This window comes from Ranitomeya imitator, chromosome 5 (assembly GCF_032444005.1).
Source record: "Ranitomeya imitator isolate aRanImi1 chromosome 5, aRanImi1.pri, whole genome shotgun sequence".
Classification (NCBI taxonomy): Eukaryota; Metazoa; Chordata; class Amphibia; order Anura; family Dendrobatidae; genus Ranitomeya; species Ranitomeya imitator.
Genome location: NC_091286.1, coordinates 178,996,195 through 179,015,237, shown reverse-complemented (window position 1 = coordinate 179,015,237; position 19,043 = coordinate 178,996,195). Strand labels below are relative to the sequence as shown.

The 19,043-nt window shown below is 45.7% G+C and overlaps 1 protein-coding gene across 8 annotated transcripts in view; it reads right to left on the bottom strand.

Moving 5' to 3' along the window:
• SERAC1 (serine active site containing 1) overlaps positions 1-19,043 on the bottom strand; it is a 2,030,253-nt gene that overhangs the window by 1,561,397 nt on the left and 449,813 nt on the right. For all 8 annotated transcript variants that reach the window (XM_069769365.1, XM_069769370.1, XM_069769372.1 and 5 more), the window contains one exon: positions 12,282-12,403. In XM_069769365.1, coding sequence (XP_069625466.1) covers positions 12,282-12,403 — 122 coding nt within the window. The remainder of the gene's footprint in view (positions 1-12,281; positions 12,404-19,043) is intronic.

Here is a 19,043-nt window from a genome sequence, read left to right as displayed (position 1 = left end):
CCTCTGTGTTGTGTCAACCAGATGTTTCGCTTCCATTCCAGGTCGAGGTTGATGCTTCAGAGATTGGAGCAGGGGCTGTTTTGTCGCAGAGAAGTTCTGATTGCTCGGTGATGAAACCATGCGCCTTCTTTTCCAGGAAGTTTTCGCCTGCTGAGCGAAATTATGATGTTGGCAATCGAGAGTTGCTGGCCATGAAGTGGGCATTCGAGGAGTGGCGTCATTGGCTTGAAGGAGCTAAGCATCGCGTGGTGGTCTTGACTGATCATAAGAACTTGACTTATCTCGAGTCTGCCAAGCGGTTGAATCCTAGACAGGCTCATTGGTCGCTGTTTTTTGCCCGTTTTGACTTTGTGGTTTTGTACCTTCCGGGCTCTAAAAATGTGAAGGCGGATGCCCTGTCTAGGAGTTTTGTGCCCGACTCTCCGGGTTTATCTGAGCCGGCGGGTATTCTCAAAGAGGGAGTAATTGTGTCTGCCATCTCCCCTGATTTGCGGCGGGTGCTGCAAAAATTTCAGGCTAATAAACCTGATCGTTGCCCAGTGGAGACACTGTTTGTCCCTGATAGATGGACGAATAAAGTTATCTCTGAGGTTCATTGTTCGGTGTTGGCTGGTCATCCTGGAATCTTTGGTACCAGAGAGTAAGTGGCTAGATCCTTTTGGTGGCCATCTCTGTCGCGGGATGTGCGTTCTTTTGTGCAGTCCTGTGGGATTTGTGCTCGGGCTAAGCCCTGCTGTTCTCGTGCCAGTGGGTTGCTTTTGCCCTTGCCGGTCCCGAAGAGGCCTTGGACACATATCTCTATGGATTTTATTTCAGATCTTCCCGTCTCTCAAAAAATGTCAGTCATTTGGGTGGTTTGTGATCGTTTCTCTAAGATGGTCCATTTGGTGCCCTTGTCTAAATTACCTTCCTCCTCTGATTTGGTGCCATTGTTCTTCCAGCATGTGGTTCGTTTACATGGCATTCCAGAGAATATCGTTTCTGACAGAGGTTCCCAGTTTGTTTCGAGGTTTTGGCGAGCCTTTTGTGCTAGGATGGGCATTGACTTGTCTTTTTCCTCGGCTTTCCATTCTCAGACTAATGGCCAGACCGAACGAACCAATCAGACCTTGGAAACATATCTGAGATACTTTGTTTCTGCTGATCAGGATGACTGGGTGTCCTTTTTGCCTTTGGCTGAGTTCGCCCTTAATAATCGGGCCAGCTCGGCTACCTTGGTTTCGCCGTTTTTCTGCAACTCTGGGTTCCATCCTCGTTTCTCTTCAGGGCAGGTTCAGTCTTCGGACTGTCCTGGTGTGGATACTGTGGTGGACAGGTTGCAGCAGATTTGGATTCATGTGGTGGACAATTTGACCTTGTCCCAGGAGAAGGCTCAACGTTTCGCTAATCGCAGACGCTGTGTGGGTCCCCGACTTCGTGTTGGGGATTTGGTTTGGTTGTCTTCTCGTCATATTCCTATGAAGGTTTCCTCTCCTAAGTTTAAACCTCGTTTCATTGGTCCGTATAGGATTTCTGAGGTTCTTAATCCTGTGTCTTTTCGTTTGACCCTTCCAGATTCTTTTTCCATCCATAACGTATTCCATAGGTCATTGTTGCGGAGATACGTGGCACCTATGGTTCCATCTGTTGATCCTCCTGCCCCGGTTTTGGTGGAGGGGGAGTTGGAGTATATAGTGGAGAAGATTTTGGATTCTCGTGTTTCAAGACGGAAACTCCAGTATCTGGTTAAGTGGAAGGGTTATGCTCAGGAAGATAATTCCTGGGTCTTTGCCTCTGATGTCCATGCTCCCGATCTTGTTCGTGCCTTTCATATGGCTCATCCTGGTCGTCCTGGGGGCTCTGGTGAGGGTTCGGTGACCCCTCCTCAAGGGGGGGGTACTGTTGTGAATTCTGTGGCAGAGCTCCCTCCTGTGGTCAGAAGTGGTACTTCGGCTGATTCTCTCTATGAGCTTCCGTTGGTGGAGGAGAGTGGTACTGCGGCTTCTGAGTTTCCTTCCTCAGGTGATGTGGGGAAGTCGTTAGGTGCTGCTCTATTTAACTCCACCTAGTGCTTTGATCCTGGCCTCCAGTCAATGTTCTAGTATAGGACTTGCTTCCTCCTGGATCGTTCCTGTGGCCTGCTGCTCTGCATAGCTAAGTTCCGCTTTTGTTATTTTGTTTGCTGTTTTTTTTCTGTCCAGCTTGCTTGTTTGGTTTTTCTTGCTAGCTGGAAGCTCTGGGATGCAGAGGGTGTACCTCCGTGCCGTTAGTCGGTACGGAGGGTCTTTTTGCCCCCTTTGCGTGGTTGTTTGTAGGGTTATGTGTTGACCGCAAAGTTACCCTTCCTATCCTCGCTCTGTTCAGAAAGTCGGGCCTACCTCGCTGAGAATGGCGCTGCAGTGTGCTGCCCTATTTACTTAACTATATACGAGTTAGCGACTCTGGGTTCAGCACCTGTTCACACTTAGTCTATGTTTGGATGTGCAGGTCAGGTTTTTGAAATGTATTCTCTAGCCTTCTGATCGTGCACTCCCCGCCTCCTAGCTTCAGGTGTTTTAATTATAGTAGGTCCAATACCTCTCCACAGAGAGAGAGAATTTGAGTCCAAGAAGAGGTTTCACATGTACCCATTCAGATGGAGACGTTTATTCTCAGCGAGGTAGGTCAAGCGTAGGACCTCGTATAAGAGAGATGCCGTAAAGTGGCTACGAGGTACACATAAAATTGGCCATTTTTATGCGCTAAAAGCTCTCATTTTTCATATTTCCAGTGCAGTAATGCAGTTCAAATTTCGTGTTTTCAAGTTTGCATGTTTTGGCGCTGCAGTGTGCTGCCCTATTTACTTAACTATATACGAGTTGGCGACTCTGGGTTCAGCACCTGTTCACACTTAGTCTATGTTTGGATGTGCAGGTCAGGTTTTTGAAATGTATTCTCTAGCCTTCTGATCGTGCACTCCCCGCCTCCTAGCTTCAGGTGTTTTAATTATAGTAGGTCCAATACCTCTCCACAGAGAGAGAGAATTTGAGTCCAAGAAGAGGTTTCACATGTACCCATTCAGATGGAGACGTTTATTCTCAGCGAGGTAGGTCAAGCGTAGGACCTCGTATAAGAGAGATGCCGTAAAGTGGCTACGAGGTACACATAAAATTGGCCATTTTTATGCGCTAAAAGCTCTCATTTTTCATATTTCCAGTGCAGTAATGCAGTTCAAATTTCGTGTTTTCAAGTTTGCATGTTTTGGCGCTGCAGTGTGCTGCCCTATTTACTTAACTATATACGAGTTGGCGACTCTGGGTTCAGCACCTGTTCACACTTAGTCTATGTTTGGATGTGCAGGTCAGGTTTTTGAAATGTATTCTCTAGCCTTCTGATCGTGCACTCCCCGCCTCCTAGCTTCAGGTGTTTTAATTATAGTAGGTCCAATACCCCTCCACAGAGAGAGAGAATTTGAGTCCAAGAAGAGGTTTCACATGTACCCATTCAGATGGAGACGTTTATTCTCAGCGAGGTAGGTCAAGCGTAGGACCTTGTATAAGAGAGATGCCGTAAAGTGGCTACGAGGTACACATAAAATTGGCCATTTTTATGCGCTAAAAGCTCTCATTTTTCATATTTCTAGTGCAGTAATGCAGTTCAAATTTCGTGTTTTCAAGTTTGCATGTTTTGGCGCTGCAGTGTGCTGCCCTATTTACTTAAGATCACATGTAGTGACATAAGAAGCTGACACAGGAGTGTGGGTAGTGGGGACATTGACTTTTTGGGAGTAAACTGACAGTAATCCTTTTGGGAAGGAAGCTGTAAAACAGCATGTCACCCCCACTGATCATCCAGTCATCTCCACCACCAGACCCACTACCAGAGAACCGACCAAATCACGTGGGTAAGACAGATATAGGAGTATTATCCCTGGAGGCCCTCTTACTAGCGAGCTATGCTAAAACAATTGGCTGACCCTGAGAACCAACCTTTCCCATTTTACAGACAAATAAAGACAATATGACGGATATATATATATATATATATATATATATATATATATATATATATACACCTGGGCAGACCTAGAGAGTTTGGTGAGCACAAAAGCAGGTGACGTACTAGGATGCAAACTGAGACTTTTACAGATGTGACAAAAGGAGAGAATGTACAGATGTACTTTGGACGGTTACAGTTAAAATGGGCAGACATGGGGTACAGTCCAGTAAACCCACTTGATGTTAAAATATTGGTAAATGCATTTATTGACGGTATGATCAAAGTCTTACGAGACGCGGTACAGACAGCCAGACCTGAATGGAAAAAAGTAGATCCAAAAGACCTCCTGGAGGTTGCTAAAGGAGTTGAACAAACTAGGACAATAAGACGACGTGTCATGTATGCTGGAGCACAAGGAAAAAAGTGGAGACATAGTAAGGGACCTAAGAACTTAGAAACAGTGAAGTGTTGGAACTGTGGAGAAAATGGACACTACGCCAACCACTGCAAAAACCCATAGCGACGCTGCAGCGATACCGACAACGATCCGGATCGCTGCAGCGTCGCTGTTTGGTCGCTGGAGAGCTGTCACACAGACCGCTCTCCAGCGACCAACGATCCCGAGGTCCCCGGTAACCAGGGTAAACATCGGGTAACTAAGCGCAGGGCCGCGCTTAGTAACCCGATGTTTACCCTGGTTACCATCGTTAAAGTAAAAAAAAACAAACGCTACATACTTACCTATCGCTGTCTGTCCTCGGCGCTCTGCTTCTCTGGTCTGGCTGTGAGCACAGCGGCCGGAAAGCAGAGCGGTGACGTCACCGCTCTGCTTTCTGGCTGCCCGGCGCTCACAGCCAGACCAGAGAAGCAAAGCGCCGAGGACAGACAGCGATAGGTAAGTATGTAGCGTTTGTTTTTTTACTTTTAGGATGGTAACCAGGGTAAACATCGGGTTACTAAGCGCCGCCCTGCGCTTAGTTACCCGATGTTTACCCTGGTTACCAGCGAAGACATCGCTGAATCGGTGTCACACACGCCGATTCAGCGATGTCAGCGGGACCTCAACGATCAAAAAATGGCCCAGGCCATTCCGACACGACCAGCGATCTCACAGCAGGGGCCTGATCGCTGGTACGTGTCACACATAGCGAGATCGCTACTGAGATCGCTGTTGCGTCACAAAACTTGTGACTCAGCAGCGATCTCGCTATGTGTGACGGGGCCTTAAGACTAAGAAGACCAATCTCCACCTCCTTCACCTTCAGACTAGGAAATTGACAACCCAGTGACAAGTGTGGACCCTGTCCCTGTCCCCTCCGGACCTGGTCCTGCCTTGATGGCTCCATAACAATGCCGGGAGGGAAAGAGGCAGATTCTTGATACCTTATCGCAAGCAACTGGCATTGATATTTGGTATTTTTCAAATCCCTTCTTTTTGTATTTGAAACTGTTAGTTATGGATTTATATAGGGCTGCTACATTCTTAGAATAAGCTTGTGCTTTGCTGTGCCCATGGCATTGTGCTTCCCCATTTTATGACTCAGCACCTTTCATAATTATATATTTTAATATATATAATTTTCTGTTGGTAACATATTTTATGAATCAAATTTAGTTCTTTAAGGGGTACTCTACCCAATCTAATATAGATATAAATAATATTTGGACATTAATGTGTGATTTATACAGTACAAACACTTGTGTATAGTGTTGAGCGATACCTTCCGATACTTGAAAGTATTGGTATCGGATTGTATCGGCCGATATCCGAAAAATATCGGATATCGCCGATACCGATAGCCGATACCAATACAAGTCAATGGGACACAAATATCGGAATGTATCCTGTAATGGTTCCCAGGGTCTGAAGGAGAGGAAACTCTCCTTCAGGCCCTGGGATTCATATTCATGTGTAAAATAAAGAATAAAAATAAAAAATATTGATATACTCACCCGCGGACGCGCCCTGGTTGTAACCGCTGCAACCGCCATGCTTCCGTTCCTAAGAATGAGCATGTGAAGGACCTTCGTTGACGTCGCGGCTTGTGATTGGTCGCGTGACCGCTCATGTGACTGCTCACGCGACCAATCACAAGCCGCGACGTCATCGCAGGTCCTTCACGCGCTCATTCTTAGGAATGAAAGCATGGCGGTTGCAGCGGTTACAACCAGGGCGCGTCCGAGGGTGAGTATATCAATATTTTTTATTTTTATTCTTTATGTTACACATGAATCTTCATCCCGATACCGATTCCCGATATCTCAAAAATATCGGAACTCGGTATCGGAATTCCGATACCGCAAATATCGGCCGATACCCGATACTTGCGGTATCGGAATGCTCAACACTACTTGTGTAATATTGCAGAAATGGTGTATATGGCAAGAGTAGTGAAAGTAACACCTGACACCAGAATATCTGAGGACAGGGAAACGAGTCAGGTACCAGACACCGTTTGGGCAAGGGGAAAATCTGATATGGGTCAGCTGCCCATTCCCCCTGTCATGATAAATTAAAAGAAGGAACCACTCCTCTTTGGTTAAAGCAATACTCCTTTGAGCCTAGTCAAATCAATGGCCCTGAGCAGGCATATTAAGGAGTATGTTAAGGAAGGGGTTCTAGTGCAGAGATCTTCCCCCTGCAACACCCCTTTGTTTTCCATTAAGAAGGAAAAGGACCCAAGGGTTCCCCTGAAACTTACAGAATAGTTCATGAATAACGGGCTATTAATGATGTCACAGTGAGTGTGACTTCAATTGTCCCTAATACACACACCGTACGGTCACAGATCCCAGCCACGTCAAATTATTTCACAGTCACTGATTTAGGAAATGCATTCTTCACCTCATCCACAGATTGTACTATTAGGCCATGTTCACACTATGCGGTTTTTACTGCGGAACCGCGGTGATTTTGCCGCTGCGGGTCCCCAGCTGTTTTCCATGCAGGGTACAGTACAATGTTACCCTATGGAAAACAGAAACCGCAGTGCACATGATGCGGAAAAACCCGAAAAAAACCGCGCAGAATTGCTGCGGAAAAAAAGAAGGACCATGTCACTTCTTTGTGCAGAATCGCAGCGATTCTGCACCCATAGAAGTGCATTGATCCGCTTACTTCCCGCATGGGGCTGTGCACACCATGCGGGCAGTAATGCGGATAATGTGCGGGTTATACCCGGGGTGGAGGAGAGGAGACTCTCCTCCAGGCCCCGGGAACCATATTTGTATTAAAAAAAAAGAATTAAAATAAAAAATCATGGTATACTCACCCTCTGAAGTCTCAGCGCTGCACGCGGCCGTCCGGTCTCAGGTTTGCTATGCGACCAGGACCCTTGGTGACGTCGCGGTCACATGACCGTGACGTCACCGAAGGTCCTGGTCGCACAGCATCTTTGGAACCGGACTGCCGCCTGCAGCGCCCAGGAGATCGGGACGTCAGAGGGTGAGTATATCATCATGATTTTATTATTTTTAACACTACTATTGATGCTGCATATTGCTGCATATGCAGCATCAATAGTAGGGGTAAATCCCGCAGCGGAACCCGCAGCGGAACCCGCAGGACAAACCGCGATAAATCTGCAGGGATAACCGCAGCGGGTTTGCCCTGCAGGTTTATCAAATCCGCTGCGGGAGAGCCCGCAGAATAAAAAGGAACGTGTGAATGTGGCCTTACAGTACGTGGATGACCTCCCTGCTCTGCTGCCCAGACCAGATGTCCTTGCTGTGGTTTTTTGACAGGAAAGGGTTGCAAAGTCTCATGTGACAAACTACAGTATTCCAAACAAAAGGTGACATATTTAGGCCACAATATTGCTAAAGATATACGACTCCTAATTAAAGAAGAAAACAGGCAGTGCTGACACAACAGCATGGAGGAAAACAGAGACCGATAGCTTATTACTCAGCACAGTTAGACCCAGTGATTAGAGGATCTCCTACGTGTGTCCATGCTGTAAGAGCTGCTGTATTACTGCATATGAGCTCACACTGACTTTTCCTTTGACAATTTCCCCCCCAACATGACATTAATGCCATACTGGTACAAGTTCAACCAAAACACCTGTCTATGGCTAGACAGATCAGACTTGAATGTGCTCTAATACTAATTCCTGAATACGTCACCCTTCAAAAGATATAATGTTCTGAATCCAGCCACTCATCTGCCTGTGGATTCAGAAAAGAGGAATTGGTGACAGCGTTGGCAGGAGAGAAAAAAAAAAAAGTACTCAGGTATTGACCCACGATCATGACTGCATAGGAACTGATGAGTCAGGAGACAGTGGGTTTTACATATGTTCATGGAAAAAACCTGTTCCTAATGCATATTCTAAGGTCTTTATTTTTGTAGATAGCTCCAAATACCACCAGGATGGGCGATTCTACACTGGATATTCAGTAGTATCCTCACATGAAGTAATCCGAGCTGAAACACTACCTCCTCACATGTCGGTGCAGGAGGCAGAGTTGAAGGCACTCATTGAGGCGTGTAGAGCTGCTGCAGGTAAAGTCGCTAATATTTACACAGATTTGAATTATGCATGGGGAATATCCCATAATTATGGCCCTATCTGGAGAAGCAGAGAGTTTCTTACATCAGCCGGTAAGCCCATTAAAAATACAGAGCTGGTGAAACAATTAATGGAGGCATTGATGTTACCAGTCCAGTTGGCATCGTCAGGGTAAAAGCACACACGAACGGTGACTCTGTGGAGGTAGAGGGCAACATAAGGGTGGACGGGGCTGCTAAAGTAGCAGCAAGGCGGCCTAGGGAGCAGTGGACGGTGACGAGGGGAGTCAGCGTATTCCAGCCACACTGAGCCTAGATGTCCTGAAATCCCTCCAGCTGCCCAAACAGAGAAGGAACACAACACAGTGGAAGAATGGGAGCTGAGCTGAACTCAGAAGTAGTATGGGAGAATAAGGATAAATTGTATATACCAAGGTCCCTGTTCCTAATTATGGCGCAAGCAACACATGGCCCCACTCACACCTCAAAATGTCACATGTGTCCATGATAGATGCCTTCTGGATCGCTCCTGGTTTCAGTTACGCAGCCGCAAAACTCATACAGTCATGCCTCATCTGTGCACAGCACAACCCAGGTAAAACAGTAAAAAATCCCTAAGAAAGCGACACTCAGGCCTCTCTACCCATTTCAGAGACTGCAGACTGACTACATACAGCTACCCAAGGTAGGAGTGTGTGAAAAAATGTCCTAGTATGTGTATATCTCTTCTCTGGTTGGCTGGAAGCCTATCTGGTAAAATGTGCAAATGCTAAAGCGACTGAAGACAAACTGATGAAAGAACTGATCTGCAGGTATGGTGTCCCAGAAACCATAGAAAGCGATAGGGGTACACACTTCATGGGAGAAATAATGAGGGAAGTCATACAGGCCCTGGGAGTACACCAAGCATTTCATACACCATATAGACCACAAAGTAGTGGGAAAGTGGAGAGACTAAATGGGACACTTAAACTGAAAATTCAAAGGCCATGGCAGACACAGGAAAGAACTGGGTAGAGTGCCTGCCTCTTGCACCCTTTTCAGTCAGACCCACTCCAAATAGAAAGACAGGCTTGTCTCCTTTTGAAGTCCTGTTTGGTAGTTTGCCAAAGACTGGTCTGTACTTCCCACAGGTGCTACAAATGCAACACGGTGCTATGACAGCCCATGTCCAGGTCTAGCAGGAAAGACTTAAAGTGGTGCATAAACGTGTTTTCATCCATTCCAGATCCTAATGCCAGTGCAGACGTACATCAGCTGAAGGAGCATAGATCCATGGTTTGACGGTCCGTTTTAAAGTCCAGCTGACCACATTCACCTCAGTGAAACTTGAGCGAAAGCCCACCTGGACCCATGCCAGTCACTGCAAAAAGATCTTGGCAGTGGTAGGATTTTTGCACCCTACAGAGACACTGGATAAATAAACGTATTCAACATCTTGCTTTTCTTATAAAAGACACGGAAGGACAAAAACTGTTGGACTGTTGGATCTGTACACACAGCCCAGTATCTGCAAGGACTATGCTGTACTTAGCCTTACCCCTGGAGCCAAGGAAGATATTAACACTACACTGCATACACAATGAGACTTGGACTCAGATTTTCTAGATTCCTTAAGGCTCTTAATGAGACCAATATAATACAGAGACTCCTTTTTAAATCCAGCCAATTGGCTTAGTGGCCTAGTGGGATGTATTATTGTTGGTATTTTACAGACTTGCATGCAATTTTTATTGTTTATTTTGTTTATTGCTTTATGTAGCTGAAAAAGCGTTAATATATGCATTACATAAGTTATTGAAGAGTGTATGATTAAGGAAGGAATGTAAGGCTGTGCCATCCATAGTGTATCATAGACCCCAGATAACCACTGCTGACTGAGGAAGTGAGTGTTCACACTGAGGGTGGATGGGTGAAGCAGGTAGAAAGCCCCCTTATGGGTACTAGACCCATGAGACAGTATCTCCTTTGTGGACATCAACTGACCCTGTGGCAGAGGTTATACCATTTACAAAAGGGGGAAATTGATATAGAAGGGTTAATGTTTTGCCTTTAATTGTCTTTTGCCTTTAATTGCTAGAATGTATTCTTATGACACTGTAGTCTGTTAGTCTCCTCTTCAAGGATTTTATACTTCTTATATGTTTTCAATAGTCAGCAAACAGCATGTTCTGGGTACGTGAGAAATAAAGGTCAGTATCACTCAGGGTAACGAGGGAGGGCTACAATTACATTGAGAGTTACATTTGTTGTAAATGGTATAAAATACTGCCTCTTGCTCCATTACATCAGATAAAAGTGACTTTGTTCACAGAACGCGTGTGCGGTGTCCTTGGTCTCCAAGCGCTTGTAAATGAGGGGCATAACCTCCTGATTTGGTCTCACTGGTGATCTGGCATGTCTGACATTGCGTCAGAACGCAAACAGCTACAACAAGAGTTACCAACCTCAAAAACTGCAAGTTGACAGCACTTCAGATAACAACTCTACTAAAAGCACAGATATAAAGTAACAGATCTCAACATAGCTTGCAAAAAAGGAGACTAAGAGGAGATTTAATGGCTGTCTACAAATATCTCAAGGGCTGTCACATTGTAGAGGGATCATCTTTATTCTCATTTGCACAAGGAAAGATTAGAAGCAATGTGATGAAACTGAATGGGAGGAGACACTGATTAGATAGTATAAAAAACTTTTTGACAGTTATGAGTGGAACAGGCTGCCACGAGAGGAGGTCAGTTCTCCTTCAATGGAAGTCTTTAAACAGAGGCTGGACAGACATCTGTATGGGATGATTTAGTGAATTCTGCTTTGAGCAGGGGTTGGACCTGATGACCCAGGAGATCCCTTCCAACTCTACCAGTCTATGATTCTACGATTAAATGTCCAGATGAGACTACAAGAAGCATGCTTTTAAGGATGAATAACTGCAAAGAAGCCACTACTGGGGACTGCACACAAATAGACTTCTTTGGGTACAGCAATACAAATACAGTGGTCTCATGAGTCAAAATTTGAGCTATTTGACATTAACTGCCATATCTTTGTGAAAGACATGGAAAAAATGAGCAGATGGTTTCTACATGTATAGTGCCCACCATAAAGCATGGAGGGGAAGTTAGATGGGTGGGGGTGCTCTGCTGATGATGCAGTTGGTGATTTATTCCAAAAATCAAGGCACTTTACCCAACATGAATACCACAGCATTCTGCAATGACATGCCATCCCAATTGGTTTGCAGATGGTGGGACCATTATTTGTGTAGATACAGGAAAATGACCCAAAACACACATCCAGACTATTTAAGGGCTTGGTGACTGAGAAGTAGGGGGAAAGAAGAGCGCTGCATCAGATAACATGGCATCCACAATCACCCGACTTGAACCCACGTTTTATGGTTCGGTATGATTTAATGAAGTCAAAGTAGTCAGTTAGTGCTCAGCACCACGGGAAACTTTTTCAATGCTGATATAAAGCAATTATTAATGACCACCTGATAAAGCTGCTTGAGAGAAAGTTGTCATCATAGCAAAAGGTGGGGTACTTTGAGGAATCCAAAGTTGAACACATATTCTGGTTTGTTTCTTTATCCCATGTTTCCATATGTTACTTTGGGGTTTTGTGGCCTTCAGTCTGAATCTACAATGTGCACATCCTAATAAGAACAAGGAAACCACTGCAAGAACAGGTGTGTCAAAACTTTTGACTGATAATGTATTTTAAAGGCATGCTAGATTTAAAAGCATACTGTGGTATTTCTGATTAATTACAACTGATATGCTTCTTCTTTTAAATCTGTTAAGTTACTCACTTCATTTATTTTTGGCAGTGGTGGAGGTGAAAGGAAAAATCGCAGGTCTACATCTTTACTCCTGGCTAAGCCAACAATGGTTCTTCTGTCACATGCTTGAGCCACTGTCCGATACTGGTAATCTGAAAAAAATAAATAAAACCGACTAAATCTGGAGCTGGCATGAGGAAAATATTTTACTAGCTTTAATAAACGTTACAAATAAATTAAAGTGTTACTGTTGCACTCTACTAACCAAGAAAAAAGTATATTATATATACTGATGTTTACTGGCCAGCTTCTTTGAAAAAACTAACACTTGACAAGACCATTTTTCAATGCAATTGTATTTGTCTTTGAGGATTCAATGTACGGATTAAAGAAAACTGATATCAGAAAAACTCTGCCACTGGAATGTCTGTATTAAGACATTTTTTAAACTGTTTACAAAACAACAAACAATAATGAATGCAGCTCTGGAATATAATGCAGGCTGTAATTTCGGGACAGTTTCTAAAAGCTGAAACATAACTTTAACTCCTAAATATATAAAAGAAATAAAGTTCTGACGCTAGAATTCCTACATAGAAGAACATAAAATAAAAATGAAACGTTCCTCAGTAGGAGCATTATTATTGTGCATTCAAAGATAAAGTTGGTCTACAAAAGGTACAATTGCAACTCAGATTTTCTAAAACGCTGGCTGTATGGTAACATGGAAATTTCTCTCTCTGGAAAGTTCCTCTGCTTCCACATTTACCATCACTATATAAGTAGCAAGCAATTGGTACAGGTCCCATGATTTCACTTTTAGAATCTATGATTCCAGTAAACACAGAAAAAAGTTCTAATATTTGATTATGTCATAGCCACATTGTACCTCACGTCAGCTCCTGTAATAATTGTGTACACCCATGCAATAGGAGATTTTTAAATACAAATTCAAATGTTCTGTAGATTCATGTGCTGCAATATACCAGGTCTAGCTATTGAGTCAGGATTAGTGTTGAGCATTCCGATACCGCAAGTATCGGGTATCGGCCGATACTTGCGGTATCGGAATTCCGATACCGAATTCCGATACTTCCCGCGTATCGGATACCGGAATCGGAAGTTCCCAGAATTCAAATAGAACGCAGCAGCCAATGAGGAATGATTGGAAGTGTGGGCACATCCTGTTTAGCATGGTGGGCATGTAAGTACTGGCAAGGCTGGGATTGGCTGCTGAAATGACGTCACTCTGCACTATAAAAAACGCTGCCGCCATTTTGCGCTCACTCTGCTGTGATTTCAGTTAGGGACAGGACGCTGTGTTCTAACTGAGGGCCAGTTGAGCTAGCTAATTGCTTTATTTTCCTTTCCAAAGGCTAATTTAGCAAAACGCTGTGTGTTCTTCACTGTTCACTTTGCTCTTGCCTTGCAGCGCTGTTTTAACAGCGTTCTGCAAGGTCTCTGTGTGTGTGTGTGTGCAGCTCACTCTGTAGTCTGTGTGCAGCCATATACCCGGTTGTATTCAGCTCAGGGGGGTTCACACTGCCTCACACAGTTGTCCTTTTTTGCTCTTAGTGCAGCCTGCTGCACATTTTTTCTCAAATTTCCTATTAGTGTTTTTCCACCAGTCTCCAGCTCTATTGTGGAAAAACACTACATAGGATAACCTAGAGGGGGTTTTTGGGCCTTGCAGCGCCGTTTACGGCTGTCTGCACGGTCTCCGTGTGAGCCCAGCTCGCCCTGTAGTCTGTGTGCAGCCATAGCCGGTTGGATTCAGCTCAGGGTTCGTTACTGGCTCATACCTTGAGAAAAATTTTCCTTTTTTTCAAATAGTGCAGCCTGTTTAAAATTTGAAAAAAAAAAATTCCTATTAGTGTCTTTCCACTCGTATCCAGCTAAATAGTGGAAAAACACTATATAGGATAACTTACAGGGGGGTTTTTTGGCCTTGCAGCGCCGTTTACGGCTGTCTGCACGGTCTCCGTGTGAGCCCAGCTCACCCTGTAGTCTGTGTGCAGCCATAGCCGGTTGGATTCAGCTCAGGGTTCGTTACTGGCTCATACCTTGAGAAAAATTTTACTTTTTTTCAAATAGTGCAGCCTGTTTAAAATTTTTAAAAAAAAATTCCTATTAGTGTTTTTCCACCAGTCTCCAGCTCAATTGTGGAAAAACACTACATAGGATAACCTAGAGGGTTTTTTTTGGGCCTTGCAGCGCCGTTTACGGCTGTCTGCACGGTCTCCGTGTGAGCCCAGCTCGCCCTGTAGTCTGTGTGCAGCCATAGCCGGTTGGATTCAGCTCAGGGTGCGTTACTGCCTCATACCTTGAAAAACAATTTCCTTTTTTTCAAATAGTGCAGCCAGTTTAAAATTTGAAAAAAAAAATTCCTATTAGTGTCTTTCCACTCGTATCCAGCTAAATAGTGGAAAAACACTATATAGGATAACCTAGAGGAGGGTTTTTTGGCCTTGCAGCGCCGTTTACGGCTGTCTGCACGGTCTCCGTGTGATTTAAACTAGCTCTGTAGCTCGATCTGCACCAAAAAAAAAGTAAAGTTCACCAAACACAACTTAACACTTGTGTAGGCCACATTTGAAAAATAATAAAGTTTAGTCCACAATTTACAACATTAGTGTTTCTTACACCTGTTAGGAGGAGCATTTCAGGAATAAGCACACTAAGGCCTTAGTACTTTTCTGCTTATCTTTATCTGTCAACCAAGATGAAGAGGGCAGGGAGTAAGGCACGGGGGCGTGGGCGCGGAGCAGGGAGAGGAGCAGGGAGAGGACGTGGTGATTCTGTGCCTGCTGCGGGCGCCGGTGACTCGTCGTCACTCAGTTTCAGCAGGGAACAGTCCTTCATGCGCAGCTTTGTCGGAGAGCGCCGTGCACCGCTGCTGCGTGAAGACCAAATTGAAGCCGTTGTCGGGTGGATGGCAGCTAACGCCTCGGCATCGACTTCAGTTAGTGCCACATCCTCTCAGGCACAGAGCACTGGAGAGCAGCCATCTGTCTCTTCACCACCTGCCAAATTGGCCAGGCAGTCAGAGAGCCCAGGACAGGAGCCGTCTCTACTTCTGTTCTCTGAATCTCTTGGCTTGGAAACAGGGGGCCAGCCAAGCAGCATTGGAGAAATGGAAGAAGAGGCAGTGTGCAGTGATGCCCAGCAGCTTTTTCTCTCTGACTCTGAAGAGGCAGGTGGGCCAGTGCCTCCGGTGACCACAGCGCAGTACGCATCTGATGATGAAACTCAGGTGCCGCTTTCTCGTGCGTACTGTGCTGCTGAGACTACCCAGGAGGAGCAGTTGGTGGCAGAGGGTAGTGGAGATGATGAGGTCCTTGACCCATCGTGGCGTGAGGAACAGGAAGGTGGTGGGAGCAGCTCAGAGGAAGAGCTTCCTCTTATGGGCCAAAGAGGGAGAGGGAGGGGGAAGACTGCGGAGCCTTTAGCCTCCACTTTGGCACCCGTTAGGAGCCTGTCTCTTTCCAAAGCCAAAAAGGGCGCTCCCAAGACTTGCAGTGCCTGGTCCTTTTTTGACACAGTTGCAGATGACATTTGTTTTGTCAAATGCAAGCTGTGTCATCAGAAAGTAAAAAGAGGGAAAAATGTCAGCAACCTCAATACCACAAATATGTGGAAACATGTGCGGACCAGGCACGCGGTGGAGTTACAGAAACAGACTGAAGATGTAGGCCAACCAACAGCGGCAGCTACCACCTCTTCAGCTCGTGTTGCCTCTTCCTCCAGCTCACGCACAGCTGGTTTGGCTTCCTCCCAGAGACCTTGTGTAATTCCACCCACAGCACCACCTTCCCAGTCATCCTCACACTCCCAGTCTACTCTACAGCCATCGGTAGTACAGGCATGGGAGAAAAGGCGGGCATTCTCGGCGAACCACCCCCGAGCACAGGCTCTGAATGCAGGCATTGCCAAACTGTTGTCCCTGGAAATGCTCTCGTTCAGGCTGGTGGAGACTGACAGCTTCCGTGACTTGATGGCATTGGCAGTCCCACAGTACAAGGTGCCCAGCCGCTTTTACTTCAGCAGGCAGGCTGTCCCTGCCCTGCACAGGCATGTTGAGGCAAACATAAAACATGCGCTACTGAACGCCGTCAGTAGCAAGGTCCACCTCACCACCGATGCGTGGACCAGTCAGCATGGACAGGGGCGATATGTTTCCCTCACTGCCCATTGGGTTAATGTTGTTGAGCCAGGTACAGATCGTGCGAGTGGCGCAGGACGTGTCCTGCCCACTCCAAGGATTGCAGGAATCCAGTCTGTACGCATCGACTCCTCCTCTTACACAAGTTCCTCAGATTCCTCTCTGCAGGATCCGTCACAGTCCACCTCCACATGGACCCGTGAACGTTTACCTATGACCGACATGAGCACAGCCGTGGCCAAACGTCAGCAGGCCGTCTTGAAACTAGTTTCATTGGGGCATCGAAGCCACACAGCGCAGGAGCTCTGGAATGCCATCAAGCAGGAGAGCGATGTGTGGTTACTGCCAGCGAATCTCCAGCCAGGCATGGTAGTGTGTGACAATGGCCGAAATCTGGTGGCAGCTTTGGCCCTTGGCAACCTCACTCACATCCCATGTCTGGCACATGTGCTCAATTTGGTTGTGCAGAGTTTTCTGAGGGACTATCCGGATCTTGATGCCCTGCTGCACAAGGTCCGCCTAGAGTGTGCTCACTTGCGGCGTTCCAGCTTGGCCAGATCCCGCATTGCTGCTCTGCAGCGCCGATTCCGCCTTCCGGAACACCGCATCATATGTGACCTACCTACCCGGTGGAATTCCACGTTACATACAGTGGGGCAAAAAAGTATTTAGTCAGTCAGCAATAGTGCAAGTTCCACCACTTAAAAAGATGAGAGGCGTCTGTAATTTACATCATAGGTAGACCTCAACTATGGGAGACAAACTGAGAAAAAAAAATCCAGAAAATCACATTGTCTGTTTTTTTATCATTTTTTTTGCATATTATGGTGGAAAATAAGTATTTGGTCAGAAACAAACAATCAAGATTTCTGGCTCTCACAGACCTGTAACTTCTTCTTTAAGAGTCTCCTCTTTCCTCCACTCATTACCTGTAGTAATGGCACCTGTTTAAACTTGTTATCAGTATAAAAAGACACCTGTGCACACCCTCAAACAGTCTGACTCCAAACTCCACTATGGTGAAGACCAAAGAGCTGTCAAAGGACACCAGAAACAAAATTGTAGCCCTGCACCAGGCTGGGAAGACTGAATCTGCAATAGCCAACCAGCTTGGAGTGAAGAAATGAACAGTGGGAGCAATAATTAGAAAATGGAAGACATACAAGACCACTGATAATCTCCCTCGATCTGGGGCTCCACGCAAAATCCCACCCCGTGGGGTCAGAATGATCACAAGAACGGTGAGCAAAAATCCCAGAACCACGCGGGGAGACCTAGTGAATGAACTGCAGAGAGCTGGGACCAATGTAACAAGGCCTACCATAAGTAACACACTACGCCACCATGGACTCAGATCCTGCAGTGCCAGACGTGTCCCACTGCTTAAGCCAGTACATGTCCGGGCCCGTCTGAATTTTGCTAGAGAGCATTTGGATGATCCAGAGGAGTTTTGGGAGAATTTCCTATGGTCTGATAAAACCAAACTGGAACTGTTTGGTAGAAACACAACTTGTCGTGTTTGGAGGAAAAAGAATACTGAGTTGCATCCATCAAACACCATACCTACTGTAAAGCATGGTGGTGGAAACATCATGCTTTGGGGCTGTTTCTCTGCAAAGGGGCCAGGACGACTGATCCGGGTACATGAAAGAATGAATGGGGCCATGTATTGTGAGATTTTGAGTGCAAACCTCCTTCCATCAGCAAGGGCATTGAAGATGAAACGTGGCTGGGTCTTTCAACATGACAATGATCCAAAGCATACCGCCAGGGCAACGAAGAAGTGGCTTCGTAAGAAGCATTTCAAGGTCCTGGAGTGGCCTAACCAGTCTCCAGATCTCAACCCTATAGAAAAACTTTGGAGGGAGTTGAAAGTCCGTGTTGCCAAGCGAAAAGCCAAAAACATCACTGCTCTAGAGGAGATCTGCATGGAGGAATGGGCCAACATACCAACAACAGTGTGTGGCAACCTTGTGAAGACTTACAGAAAACGTTTGACCTCTGTCATTGCCAACAAAGGATATATTACAAAGTATTGAGATGAAATTTTGTTTCTGACCAAATACTTATTTTCCACCATAATATGCAAATAAAATGTTAAAAAAAACAGACAATGTGATTTTCTGGATTTTTTTTTCTCAGTTTGTCTCCCATAGTTGAGGTCTACCTATGATGTAAATTACAGACGCCTCTCATCTTTTTAAGTGGTGGAACTTGCACTATTGCTGACTGACTAAATACTTTTTTGCCCCACTGTATGTTGGAGCGGTTGTGTGAGCAGCAGCAAGCAGTTATGGAGTACCAGCTGCATCAGGCGCAAAGAAGTCGCAGTCAGCGCCGATCAGACTTCACAACCACAGAGTGGGCCACTATGAAGGACGTCTGCCAGGTTTTGCGTCCTTTTGATTATTCCACGCGGATGGCAAGTGCAGATGATGCACTAGTCAGCATGACTGTCCCCCTTATCTGTCTGCTTCAGCAAACTTTGCAAGGGTTAAGGGATGATGTGGTGGAAGAGGTGGAGGATGAGGAGTCACCTTTTCCATCAGCTTCTGGAGAGTCAGCGCCACGTGGTTCCTCACAAAGGGGTACGCAGGGGCCAATTTGTGAGGAGGATGAGGAGGAGTCAA